The following is a 13935-nucleotide window of genomic DNA, read 5'->3' as shown; positions in this document are numbered from 1 at the left end:
ATGGGACTCACTTTACAACGGTTTCACTACCCAACGCTACTTCCAGAACGGATTGCGTTGGATAACCGGGGAGCGCTGTACTGCACTGTCCCCAGATATTACACGTTTGGACAGAAAGCTTTTGCAAGCTTATTTACACAAATGCGTTAGTACTGCAGCCCATAATATTTTAAATGATCCTATAAAATGTCTCAAACTGAAGTATGACTTAATTTCAACGGATTTCCGCTCCAACAAATTCAAAAGGAGTATCCAGGAGGAGAATATTGTAAACATGCCACCAGGAGCATATGTATAGGCCCTATATACTAAGCAGTCTTCTGCCATAAGCTGGAAGACACCATACGGTCCATTGACTTGAATGGCAGCTAGGTATCTTCCAGCATCGGATGGTGCCTTATTGCGGAAAACTGCTCGGTAAATATGGCCTCCAGAAACTCTGGGTGTCTCCTTTATTGCTGGATATAACAAGAAATGAGGGATAACATGGAAGCTTTAATGCTTCCCCTTCCAGAGAAGCCTCACACAATAAGATGTCAAGTGAACCAGTGTCACATTTTGGCTGTCTCTCTCTGTTCCTGCTCTTCTCACCTGGAGGCTGGCGCTGTTGTCAGAGAAAGGAGAATTGAAGAAGCCGCTGATGATGTTCATTACCGCTTCTGTTACGTACTTTTCCAAAGCTGTGTCGGCGTGTTTTCGGTCTGTGGTAGTGTTGCAAACCTACCGTGCAAAAGGGGCACAATTAAAACACACACGTGCGTCACTTCCAACACACGTATGATTATTCAGGCACGAGCTAGTGTTACACACATGATTATTCAGGCACGAGCTAGTGTTACACGTGTGATTAAAACATGGACAAAAAAAATCTTTAGGGTCTGCTGTGGTAGTCGTGAAACTCACCCGGGCCATGTCAACAAGGAAGTTCTCAAATAGTTTCCAAATGTGGTTACTGGTGTAAATCTCCTTCATCTCCACCTCAGTGTCCACGTAACAGTGGTTGACAAAGTTCACATAAGCAATTTTAACCTGTGCAAAGATAAGAACAGCTTTTGTGGAGCTAACAAAACTTAATGAAGGTATCGCCACCTATTCCAGCTTGAACGGACTAATGATAGGGCAGTTACTTGTAACACTTCCATTTCTCCACTAAAGCATTTCAATAGTTTTCTCCGTTTTTAGAATATTTTATATTCTGTAAGTACAGAAAATGTTATCTGTCATCTTATACTTATCTTGCTATCTGTCAACAAAGAGACATACACCGTCATAACGGTGGACATGTTTTTGGCAGCAAGGATGTATTAACATCAGGCATGTAGTGCAATTCATGAACGTCTCTAAATATGTCATTTAATACTAGAAAGAGGGGTGATGCACTACATTACTGATTCACCCAGCAGCCGCACTGCCACCTACTCATCCAAGAGCCAAGTAACAAGCACTAAATGACACCTTCGATGATGTAGACAAGTGATGACGCTCTCAAAAATAGCTTCAAATATCTAGTGCCATTTATGTACAGTACGGCTGTGCCCAAAGGAGAGTGGGCGGTATGTGTCAAAGCTATTCAATAACCAACTGCAGGTGGGATAAGCCAAGCCAAGGAGCGTGCAACCCTCCCTCTGGGGACTACTAAGTAATGTAAGGAGTTATCGGCTTTAATGGGTTAACCAGATGGTTTCGCTCTGATGTTGCCCCTCCCCATCATGTGACGTAGGATGACTGTACAGAAGGGATTGCCACTGCCTTGCAGATCTTGTTACCGGTGATGTCACCAAAGTGAGGCAGCAGGGCATGTACAGCATAGCTCCACCCAATGTTCTAGAAGCAGGTTCCCCTGAGTTCTGGCAGAGGGCCTCACAGTGAGTCTTGTAAATATGTTTCAGTATATAGATATGTATTTAAAAAAAGTGTTCTGTCCTTGTTTATTGTTTACAGTTAAGGAACGTGCCCTATATAGTTAGTGCCTATAGTAATGGGGCAAGATTGTTCTCATGTGGGAAGAGGAGCGAGCATGTGCTTAGCAGGAGTTCTCAAAGTAGTAGCTCCGGAGCGTAATCGGAATGGCCCCACCGGGAGGTCCTTACCAAACTCCCAATGCAATATGCATGGACGAGGTATACAGTACGCAGTAATGGGATACTGATCCCAGAAAGTGTATTCGTAACAGGGGTCCATTTCAGATGTGTCACTATTGACACTATGCAGGAGATTGCCAATCTAACCATTACTAAGGGAAACAAGCATGAGTACCACCCCAGTATAGGAGCTACCAGGGGAAGACGCACAGAGTAACTTTATGATTTTCCACCAGTTAATAATGTCCAACGTTAAGTCTGTCCTTGCATGCTGAGCCCTATAAACAGATGAGAATAATGCTCGTTTGTACTATAATAGTTCCTGGCGCCCATCCTTATTATAACCATATATCCACGCCTAGCCTGTACCGGCCCGGCACTCTGACCAGGTATGAGAGACCGAGGACTGCCATGTATATAGTTCAACTCCATGTAAACTCCCTGTGATCCGGGCACGGAGGGTAACATGTGTTTTACTAAACAGTGCTAAGCTACGAGACACATTGCATCCCATTCACGTGGCAGATGTATATGTACAGTATGTACGGCCCATCCCTCGCACTGCGTAGCCTTGCGCAGTAACGGTCGCCTAGCTGGTAATGATCCTTGGAGGCATCGTACTCTAGCTTACCTCGGGTATGCAATCATCGTGGGTTACCACTCTCACTATGTCATCCAGAGGCAGGAGGGAGTTGCACTTTATTTCCGTGTACACATTTTTCCCTTCAGTACATGCTGCAAGCAGTTCTACCAGAGCGATGTGGTACGCGAGAGGTCCGCTCTCGTCTGCCCGGTCCCGTTCCGAGCACATCATTTGAAGCAAGATTGGAAACGAGGCTCGATCGTTGTAAAATATCAGTACGTCTTCCCCGCCGTTTATCAGCTGCAAGAGAAAGACGAGAGGCCGCGGCACTTAGAGGATACTGTAGCTCATTTGGAATAACACACTTAGCCAGGCTCAGTGTTCTTGGTGCCAGGGGAAACCGTGGTCCAGATCCCGTGGCTTTCCCCGGCCGTGGGGGGTCCCATGCGGCAGGATGATCCCTCACACGCAGCCGCAACTTTTACTGTTCCCCATAGCCGCAGCATTTTGCTTTTCTTCCTGCGGCACTGGGGACAGTAAGTCGGCTTACGCTAGATCAGGGGTGTGCAAAGTTGGGGGCGGGAGAATTTCCAGGGGGGGGAACCCCCCCCACACATACCAAGGCATCGATCAGCTGAATGGGGATAACGCGCTTGGGGCCAGATCCGCACATCAACGTTAAGTCAGGGCTGAAACCGTCATGTAACCTAAACCAGTAACAGATATTATTTTCCCTGAGTTTAACGCATATCCACAATGCTAATTATATGCAAACACATTGGCCAGTGTATATCTCATTAGCATAGGATTGCCATAATGTTATTATAGCACACCTGAGATACCTGGGAAACAAGCCAATTTAAGTAATGTAAATATGCGCCACATGCCCATATTAGCATATTTCCCAGGTATCTCAGGTGGGCTTCTTTCTGTGCACAGATGTCTCTCCACATGTGGTATACAGGTGTGTTTGGGGTGGTATATATAGCACTTTGGATCCTAGCAAAGGATGCAGGTTTAACTTAACATGGCATTAAGTCTATGCAGATATAAAACATATGTTGTATATAATTCTATTTTTTGTTTATAATTAGCTTTGTGGATATGCATTAACACCCGTAAACGATTTTGATAACGTCTCGTTATTAGCACCGAGTTAATGGAGCTCGATGGATTGCGTTTTCTCTAGTACTGTATCTGCAGACCCTCCACCATGTTACACATAAAAATAGGCTCCGTTGTGGTTTCTCCACTCAAGCTGGATGGAGGCACCTCCAAGCAATTTCACTGGAAGTGCTCACGCACACTTAATAGATACAGCTGGCCTTACCGGGCCCTAAAACACATAGTTAGAGGATATGTATTTACAACGTTAGATTTGGGAGGGTTTGATTTCCTCTGGCTGCTCCCGTGTGTGATGTCACTGTGTGATCAGCAAATGCTTGTGCAGCCAGAATCCAACCTCCCCTTATGACAAACACTCCACCATTAAGAGGCCCCTAAGAATGTAAACGGGCCGATTATGTGGGATTCCATCTTTAAATACTACTAGCTGAGAGACCCGGCGTTGCCCGGGATGTAATTTTGGGGGGGCGTACGACAGGGTTAGGCTTCCCCCCCCCCTTGACAGCTAGGTGGGTGACTGAGTTGACTGAGTGTGTGGGTGACTGGGTGGGTGTGTGACACTTGACTGAGTGGGTGGGTGGGTGACTGAGTGGGTGGGTGACTTTGGGTCGGTTTGACTTTGGGTCGGTGGGTGGGTGACTTTGGGTCGGTGGGTGGGTGACTTTGGGTCGGTTTGACTTTGGGTCGGTGGGTGTGTGACTTTGGGTCGGTGGGTGGGTGACTTTGGGTCGGTTTGACTTTGGGTCGGTGGGTGGGTGACTTTGGGTCGGTGGTTGGGTGGGTGAGTTGGGTCGGTGGGTGGGTGAGTGGGAGACTGACTGGGTGGGTGAGTGGGAGACTGACTGGGTGGGTGAGTGGGAGACTGGGTGGGTGGGTGAATGGGTGACTGGGTGGGTGAATGGGTGACTGGGTGGGTGGGTGGGTGACTGACACTTGGGTGACTGACTGGGTGGGTGAGTGACTGACTGGGTGGGTGAGTGGGTGACTGACTGGGTGGGTGAGTGGGTGACTGACTGGGTGGGTGAGTGGGTGACTGACTGGGTGGGTGAGTGGGTGACTGACTGGGTGGGTGAGTGGGTGACTGACTGGGTGGGTGAGTGGGTGACTGACTGGGTGGGTGAGTGGGTGACTGACTGACTGGGTGGGTGACTGGGTGACTGACTGAATGGGTGACTGGGTGACTGAATGGGTGGGTGACTGAGTGGGTGGGTGACTGAGTGGGTGGGTGACTGAGTGGGTGGGTGACTGAGTGGGTGGGTGACTGAGTGGGTGGGTGACTGAGTGGGTGGGTGACTGAGTGGGTGACTGAGTGGGTGGGTGACTGAGTGGGTGGGTGGGTGACTGGGTGAAAGTGGGTGACTGGGTGAAAGTGACTGGGTGAAAGTGACTGGGTGGGTGACTGGGTGGGTGACTGAGTGGGTGACTGAGTGGGTGACTGAGTGGGTGACTGAGTGAGTGGGTGGGTGACTGAGTGGGTGGGTGACCGAGTGAGTGGGTGGGTGACTGAGTGGGTGACTGAGTGGGTGGGTGACTGAGTGGGTGGGTGACTAAGTGAGTTTTTGGGTGACTAAGTGAGTGGGTGGGTGACTGAGTGAGTGGGTGGGTGACTGAGTGAGTGGGTGGGTGACTGAGTGGGTGACTGGGTGGGTGACTGGGTGACAGTGCGTGGGTGGGAGACGGTGTGTGACTTACCTTGACCCCGTGGCATCTGGCTGGGGCAGGAGGTGAGTTCGGGAAGCTGGGGGGGGGAGGGCAAGAGTGGCAGGAGTCCCACGCCGCGCTTCCCCTCTCCGGTAGCGGCGCACGTGATAGGGAGTCCCGCGCCGCTTCCCCTCTCCGGTAGCGGCGCACGTGATGGGGAGTCCCGCGCCGCTTCCCCTCTCCGGTAGCGTCACACGTGATGGGGAGTCCCGCGCCGCGCTTCCCCTCTCCGGTAGCCGCGCACGTGATGGGGAGTCCCGCGCCGCTTCCCCTCTCCGGTAGCGTGAGGGGGAGAGCAGGAGGGCCGCGCCGCGAGGGGGGAGGAGCCTGGAGTTTGCTGCTGAGCAGGAGGGCCGCGCTTCCTCCGCGGCGCACGGTGAGGGTGATGGTGCGGCTGGGGATGTTGCGGAGCGTGGGGATTTGGGTGAGGTGGGGAGGGGGGAGAGAGTGAGGGGCACTGGGAGAGGAGGGGCACCGGGAGAGGAGGGGGGGGGGTGTGGAAGGTGAGCTGCGGTCCAACTGACGGGGGAGAGTGTGTGTCCCTGTGTGTGTGTGTCCCTGTGTGTGTGTGTCCCTGTGTGTGTGTGTCCCTGTGTGTGTGTGTCCCTGTGTGTCCTTTGGCCCGTCACTCCGCCTCAGGCCAATGAGAGGTGTGCGGGGCGGGCCAAGGGACCAATCAGATTTCCCCTAGGGACACCGGACATCCGGACATCCAGGCAGGCAGGCAGGCAGGCAAACATACAGTGCTTTCACTAATATAGTATAAGATAATCAGCAATGGTGAGTGTTCTAACTAAAATCACCCCCTACTTGTATCTTGAGAAGTGGGACCTTCCAGGTCATTTTTTAACCTTAGAATTATTATTAAACTTACTCCCACATAATTATTTAAAAAAAAGAAATTAAAAAAAAACACAACCGCAATCCTGCATGAAACTAAGCTCGAACTAAAACAATAAAAGGTTTTCATCTGAAAGCCAACATCTAACAAAATTACAATATACTGAAATAACCTAATAGAAACCCTTGCCACTGAAAGCCAATTCCTGTCACTCCTCAGAGGTAATTTAATTGAAACTAAACTGTAAAAAGGAATTCAGTTAGAAGTAATGCCAAAAAAAACCCGAACTTGTTTCAGAGGACAAAGCCCCGCCGAAACTAATGTATTAACAATAACCAAGTATTGTTATGTAAATGGGAGAAGTGTAATATTTAAGGGACGTTACAAATCTTTCCCGCAAAATGAAAAGGTTGAAAGAGAATTCTGTATTCCATAAAGGTTACCCGCGAAAAAAGTTTCATTCTCCTAACAAGTTATACCATCTCTTTTTGGATACGGGGCTGTTCTTTCGCACAGAAACTCATTAAGCTTCCATCTTTTGTCTTCGCCTCGCACAAAAACGGACGCTTTGGCAGACAAGAGAAAAGGGCTTTTCACTTTTGATCTTTAAAGAGGGGATAGAACTAGGGAAGAAAGTTAGTTAGCATAACTGCGATACCCAGTGCAGGTGCCAGTCATCTTAATTGGTATGTAACAAATTGGGAGCTTTGTGTCACAGTCACTCGAGTGCTGCTGTGCGTCATTCAGATGATGCATCTGAAATAGCTGCTGGAAAAGAGAGGTATTACTTTATCCTTGTTGGACATCGATGTGATTTTATTTTAAGCAGTCAAATAACACTCAATTAATCACTATAGAAAAATCTGTTATTTCTCAGTCTGAGAAATAGCCATTTGGTACACTCCAGCATAAAAGGGGTTAAAGCTGCGGGCCAAGCAGTAACCTACATGTGTGTTTTTTTTTTTTTTTTTTACAATAAATCAGTTCTGTTCTTTGAAAAAATACTTGAAGCATTTTTTAGAAATCTGAATGACATTTTTTTTTCAACTTAAGTTTTAATTAAGTTTTTCCAACAGTTGTATAATTACATTATTATACTGTAATAAGCATTTTTTTTTCTATAGCAACCATTTACAAAGTCACATCCCCTTCCTCATCTGAAACAGGCTCTGGCACACACCTTTTTGATCCCTGCCCTCTCTCTAGCACAGGGGAGCGCAAACGTTTGGTGCTGCGCCCCCCTGTCACTCTGCCCCGGCTCTCGCGCCCCCCTGCCTACCTTCAGCTGACGCTGCGTGGGCGTGTGACGTCAGGTCACATGGTCAATAGACGCTGCGTTGCCATGGCGACGCAACACAGACGGCTGAATCCCGGTAAGTAAACAGTTGCAGGGTCCTCACGCGATCCCCCGGCATTTCATTTAAATGCCTGGGGGAAGAGTGCGGGGCCTCTGCAACTGCCCGCGCCCCCCAGCACAATCTCCCGCCCCCCCTGGGGGTCGCGCCCCCCACTTTGCGCACCGCTGTTCTAGCAGTGCACCAATTGTATCTAGTGACTGCCTGGTCACATGATCTTCCCCACAGAACTTTGCATCTTTGGTCCTCTGCTGCTGCACTGACAGCCATTTAGTGAACCCCTGACCCAAATCTTCGCTGATCGACCACAGGAGAACGGATCGATCAGTAACTTAGCTAATCACTTATCATTGTGTGGGTTGTATTGATGCGCATATTAAAAAGGGGAAAAAATGAAATACAAAAAAATACAAAATAAATAAAACGGCAGCTGGGACTGCTTCTTGAAGACAAATAATTCTACTAGCAAAGTGATGAAATAAAATGCACACCTCGGTCATCACGACGTCCTGACACTTCTTCACGTACTTCCCGTCCGCTTTCACAATGGTCTGCAAAAACCTTAAGTATTCCATGTGTCGGCCGTGCGTCTCCACGCAGTGCACGAAGTGCTGCACGACGCGCTCGCTGATCTCGTTGCACAGGTGGTAGTTGTTCATGAAGATATTCCTCATGGTCTCTGCTTCAAGAAGCTAAAGACAAAACGAGGAAGCTCCATCAGGACATCAGAGCAAATATGTAACGGGGTACTGGCTGTAAGGATAGGATGTTTTTATCGTTTAGTGCAGAGGTGCTCCACACAAGTCCTCAAGCGCCCTCTCCCCCAACAGGTCAGGTTTTCAGGATATCCCTGCTTCAGCACAGGTGGTTCAATCATTCCCCTCTTCAGCACAGGTGGCTCAATCAGAGGCTCACATGTGGCTGATTGAGCCACCTGTGCTGAAGCTGGGTTATCCTTAAAACCTGACCTGTTGGGGAAGGGGGGGGGGGATTTGAGGACTGGAGTGGAGCACCCCCTGTATTACCGCACTTACCCCTGGAGTCAAGAAGAGGTTCAGGTTCTTATGGAGCAGAATCTGATTCTGAGGATTTCCACGACAGAAGTGTTGTAGAAAATAATGAGCCAGAGTCATAATTTCATTCATTTTTTCATCGGTCTGCGAATATCAACGACACGGCAGCGGAAAGATATATATTATTCCACGTCAGAATGTTTTACGTCCCTAGAAATACAGCGCCAGCGCCAGATATATGCAAACACACACTTTCCTCACTCCCCTGCAGCTGGGAAAGCAGCTATGAACACATTAACACGCAGGGGGTAAGATCAAGCCACTGATATGTATGTCTGGAGCAGGGGTTTTTTTAAACCGGGGTTCCACCATCCCCGGCTGCTGTCCCCGGCCCGGTGGAGCGGTGGTACCCCACGCATCAGTGACCCGGCGGAACCCGAGCTCAGCAGCAGTCGCACAGTCACTGCGATCATTCCCCTCGCTGATAGGAGGGAGCTTCCTCTTCGGTCTGACAGGAGGGAGCTTCGGACTGGCGCAGCACCGCAGGTCCCCAAGGTGAGTGACAGAGGGGGTGTGTGTGTGTGTGTAAGAGAGGGGGAGTGGGGGGAGTGTAAGGGGGGAGAGTGTAAATGGGGAAGAGAGGTGGAGATTGTGAGGGATGAGTGTGAGAGGGGGGAGAGTGTAATGAGGTAAAAGAGGGGGGAGAGTGTAAGTGGAGAAGAGAAAGGGGGAGAGTGTACGACTAGCTAAATTAGATTTATTTACATTAGAAAAGAGGCGTCTAAGAGGGGATATGATAACTATATACAAATATATTCGGGGACAGTACAAGGAGCTTTCAAAAGAACTATTCATCCCACGGGCAGTACAAAGGACTCGGGGGCATCCCTTAAGGTTGGAGGAAAGGAGATTTCACCAGCAACAAAGGAAAGGGTTCTTTACAGTAAGGGCAGTTACAATGTGGAATTCATTACCCATGGAGACTGTGATGGCAGATACAATAGATTTGTTCAAAAAAAGGTTGGACATCTTTTTAGATGAGAAAGGTATACAGGGATATACCAAATAAGTATACATGGGAAGGATGTTGATCCAGTGATTAATCCGATTGCCAATTCTTGGAGTCAGGAAGGAATGAATTTTTCCCCTTTATGGAGTTTTTTGTTTGCCTTCCTCTGGATCAATAAGTAAGTATAGATATAGGATCAAGTATCTGTTGTCGAAATTTAGCATAGGTTGAACTTGATGGACCTACGTCTTTTTTCAACCTCATCTAATATGTAACTATGTAAGTGGAGAAGAGAGAGGGGGAAAGTAAAGGGGGAGAGAGTGAGGGAGTGACCATAAGGAGGGGAGAAAGAGTGAGAGAGTAAGGGGGGAACAAAGAGAGGAGGAAAGTGTGAGAGGGGCGATGTGTGAGAGGGGGGAAGAGAGATGGGGGGGGGGCAAAAGATGGGGGGAGAAAGATGGACGGGGGAGAGAGTTGGGGCTCCCCAACATTTCTCTATCTAATTCTAGGGTTCCTTAGGCTTAAGCAAAAAAAGGTTCAAAACCACTGGTATAGGAGCACAGAAAACTTTTCATTCTCTTTCTGAATGGGTCTCTGTGTCAAATGTAAGAACATTATTAATAATAATAATAATAATAATGATGATGATGAAGTGTCTTACATGTAACAAAGAGAGGTGGGAGGTGCATCAAACATGGCAGATTTCCTGTGTTAATAGAAAAGGCTGACCCAATCGGTCCCATTACCATATGTACATTCTGTAACTCCTCACTAGTCGGGCTTCTATAACAATGGCAATGGAATAACAAGATGTAATTGCACATAACATCCCTTCAATGCCCGTCTGCTGGAATAAACACCACCGAGGGGGGGCAGGAAGGGCGGCCTTGGACCAATGGGTGACTCATTTGATTGACTTTCTTAACATATATACAAACCTTTTCGTAGGGTATCTGCAGGAGATCCAGCACCACTGAGTGGGCGCCCATGTTTTTCAGCAGCCGCTGCTGCTGGTTGCGCCCCTTTTTACTCAGCGCACAGAGCTTGCTCAGCCGGTTCAAAATCTGAAATGTATTAAAAAAAAAAGAAGCAAAGCTGTAATGGACATTTTTGGAAGCGTCACAAGTGCTGAGTGGTGTTAAACCACGAGGAAGGCCACTTTAATACTTCTCCTGGGTGGCCTGTAAAGGTCATGGATTAAAAACACACAATTCAGTGGCTCGTTTCTACTACTGGCAAACATGAGGGCAGCCGAGTACTAACGGAGTACTTGAGTAACTGCGGTTGACTCTCAGGACTGCGGTAGGGGTGTTAAGCATGCGATCTAATTCATTACGACTGTGCTTTGTATGGGAGTAACACCCCAAACTCTGGGGGGTAACGTTACGTTACTTTCTTTAGTGAATACTGCATTACTATTAATAGGACGCTCACTTAGCCTAACGGCGTTTAGTGAACCTGGGCCGCGGAATCACCTCGGGTTTAGATGCACCTCGTTGATAGGAATGAAGACGCCTCAGACATTATTTTGCCCTTTTTCAACTTTCCATATGTCCTCGAACATTAGTGTTGCGCAGAACATATGCACACGTCAATTAGGAGACATCAAGGGGGACGAGGAACCCCTCTTGAAGTGACATCCTGGGCAATCAAATGGCTATTACTCCCAATGTCTTTCCACAAGGGCTTAGATCAGGGGCGGCCAACTCCACTCTTCAAGGGCCACCAACAGGTCAGCTATTCACAATATCCCTGCTTCAGCCCAGGTGGATTAATCAGTCTCTGCTTCAGCACAGGTGGGTCAGTCTCTGCTTCAGCACAGGTGGATCAGTATTTGACTGAGCCACAGACTGAACCACCTGTGCTGAAGCAGGGATATCCTGAAAACCTGACCCGATGGTGCCCCTTGAGGACTGGAGTTGCCCACCCCTGGCTTAGATTGCCTCAACTGCGGTCCATATTTGTATGATACAGACTATGTGGAGTACTATACATAACCAACATGCACTGGTTGGTTTAAACTAATGATACACTTACCTCTTTAACAATCTTGTAATTATTGGCTTTATTACTGTCAATCTGGGGCTTTTTGGTTCCTTCTTGCACTGGACTCAGAATGCTCGGTTCCTAGGAAAAAATATTTGATTGATGCATTAACTTTATATGCTATCTCGAGAACCATGGGGTCCCTTGAAATTAACGGGCGTCAGCTCCAGAGACCTCCTGCTTCCTAACCCTGTTTAGGGGCGGGTGGTAGAGAGGACTGCCCGTTTAATGGTGTTTTAATGTTCGCTTAGATTTTTCTGCATATTTTCCACCTGGGCGGAGGCTGAGGGAAAGCGGGTGCTTTCCCTGGCCTTAGTACGCGCGCTGTCCTGGGGCGTGTCTATGGGCAGGCCAGTGACGTCACGGAGCTGGTTCGCCCTCATTGGGTGAACCGCTCACGTGATCGCCCTATCGCACGAGAAATCAGTTTTGATTGATTTCACGCGCATCGCACGGCCCCTCCCACTTCCGCGCGCACGCACGCTGTATAGACGCGATCACTGCCTTTAGGCAGTCTGATTGCTCAGCGTGTGGACGCGCGGTCTGCCCCTGTATGGACGCAGCCTAATAAAAATATAGCTACTCTCGATATAGGTGTTTGCACACTGGTATTGGAACTCTTGTAATGTAGCTTAGGAGACAAATGCATGAAAATACTTTTTAAGGTTGATACAAAGTTCTTTTTGTAGATTACTATTTTTGGCTTTTTTTACACAAAAAAAACAAGAATTAAGCAGAGGCCGTGAGAACAATAAATGTATTGATATCATAAACTTCTACAAATCCCCTTGTGGTGTAAGCCAGGACTGGAACACCTTCACAAAAAGACTTCTTGCCATCAAATGAAATTCATCATTCATCTTAGTTGGAGCTTAGCAAATTGTCTTTCACCCATTTTTGGGGATAGTGTAGATTCCATTTATCACTTGTTTTATCACCAGCCTCTAAAAGGTCACACTGAAATAACAGCAGGACAGTTACTCTGTCCGTACTAAGTGCTAATAATGCAGGCGCTAACTGCTATAGACAGGATGGCACTTAATGCTCGACCTGGTCGCAACACCCCGCATCAGCACTTGGTGATGTTACATCTCACGCCCTTCACAATGATGATACTTTACCTCCCACCCTTTGCAGTTACAGGACGGCAGGACTGGAATTTCTAATAGAATTGACAAGCACTCCGCGTTGGACTCCTGTGATACCTAATTTTCCCCTGGTACAAAACTGAAGTTACCACTTTTGTTTCCATGTAAAAATGTAACTTCGACTGAAGCCCCACTGAAAAATAAATCCAGATTGCCCCGCGTAATGAACACAGTTCTACCACCATGTGCACACGACTGTGTGTTTATTTGTATTCTATTGTGCTGTATTTTATTGGTATTCAAATGACACCAGTGATAGCGCGGCTATGTCTCCTTCATTACTTGCGTCTCCTTAACTCTGATAAAGACATCGATTTCAGGGGGGATTCTGCTTAATTTAAGATTTATTCTAATATATGGGAAATCATTGCTGTCCTTAAAGCCGCCGTCCAAGCTGCATCTCCCCCCCCCCCCCCCCTTTAGTATGGAGTGGGAAAGCAAAAAACCGAATGCCTACTTCCCCCAGCCCTGCCTACAACGCCAGATTTAAACATTGCTGATTGAAAAAGTCAAATAACGAGCAGAGCACAGCGAACTCTTAAATTCTTTTGCCATTTTCAAATAGTTTCAGACTTTTGTTCAATCAACTAATGAATTAAAAGGAAGCAGGAGATCCAAATGTTTAACACACCTCATTAATCTGCTCTTTGCCATCCTTGCCCTGACCCTCGCCCATCTCGTCGCTCTCGTAACTGTTGCTCTTTTCCACCCAAAGTTCAGATTTCTCGACCGTCAGTCGTAATTGGTCCAGATCCGCTTTAATTTGCTTGTAGTTCTCCACATCCTGATTTGACACCAGTAATTGGACCTGCACAGAAAGGACCGTTACATCACGGGCGGTGTGGGGCAACACGCTGCTCTTTGGCTATTGAATTGCACGGATACACTTCGCATAATTGCAGGTACAATTAGTTACGAGAGAATGAGAGAACCAAGATAATGTGAACCAAAACACAGAGCCAAACATGCATCCAGCGCCACGGTTTCAGCTCTCACTGCCCCGTTACCGTTCTCCTAGCACTGCTGGCCGACG

The 13935-nt window shown here is 47.8% G+C and overlaps 1 protein-coding gene across 6 annotated transcripts in view; it reads right to left on the bottom strand.

The window, feature by feature from the left end:
* The window catches only part of ITPR2 (inositol 1,4,5-trisphosphate receptor type 2), a 317011-nt gene that overhangs the window by 129377 nt on the left and 173699 nt on the right, over positions 1–13935 (bottom strand). For all 6 annotated transcript variants that reach the window (XM_075602849.1, XM_075602844.1, XM_075602845.1 and 3 more), the window contains 8 exons: positions 13534–13710; positions 11746–11835; positions 10647–10772; positions 8721–8843; positions 8178–8378; positions 2713–2964; positions 904–1029; positions 592–720 (listed from right to left, as the gene is read on the bottom strand). In XM_075602849.1, coding sequence (XP_075458964.1) covers positions 592–720; positions 904–1029; positions 2713–2964; positions 8178–8378; positions 8721–8843; positions 10647–10772; positions 11746–11835; positions 13534–13710 — 1224 coding nt within the window. The remainder of the gene's footprint in view (positions 1–591; positions 721–903; positions 1030–2712; positions 2965–8177; positions 8379–8720; positions 8844–10646; positions 10773–11745; positions 11836–13533; positions 13711–13935) is intronic.

This window comes from Ascaphus truei, chromosome 5, assembly GCF_040206685.1.
Source record: "Ascaphus truei isolate aAscTru1 chromosome 5, aAscTru1.hap1, whole genome shotgun sequence".
NCBI classification, from domain to species: domain Eukaryota; kingdom Metazoa; phylum Chordata; class Amphibia; order Anura; family Ascaphidae; genus Ascaphus; species Ascaphus truei.
The sequence above is the reverse complement of the archived record's forward strand: the minus strand, read 5'-3'. Positions and strand labels throughout refer to the sequence as shown.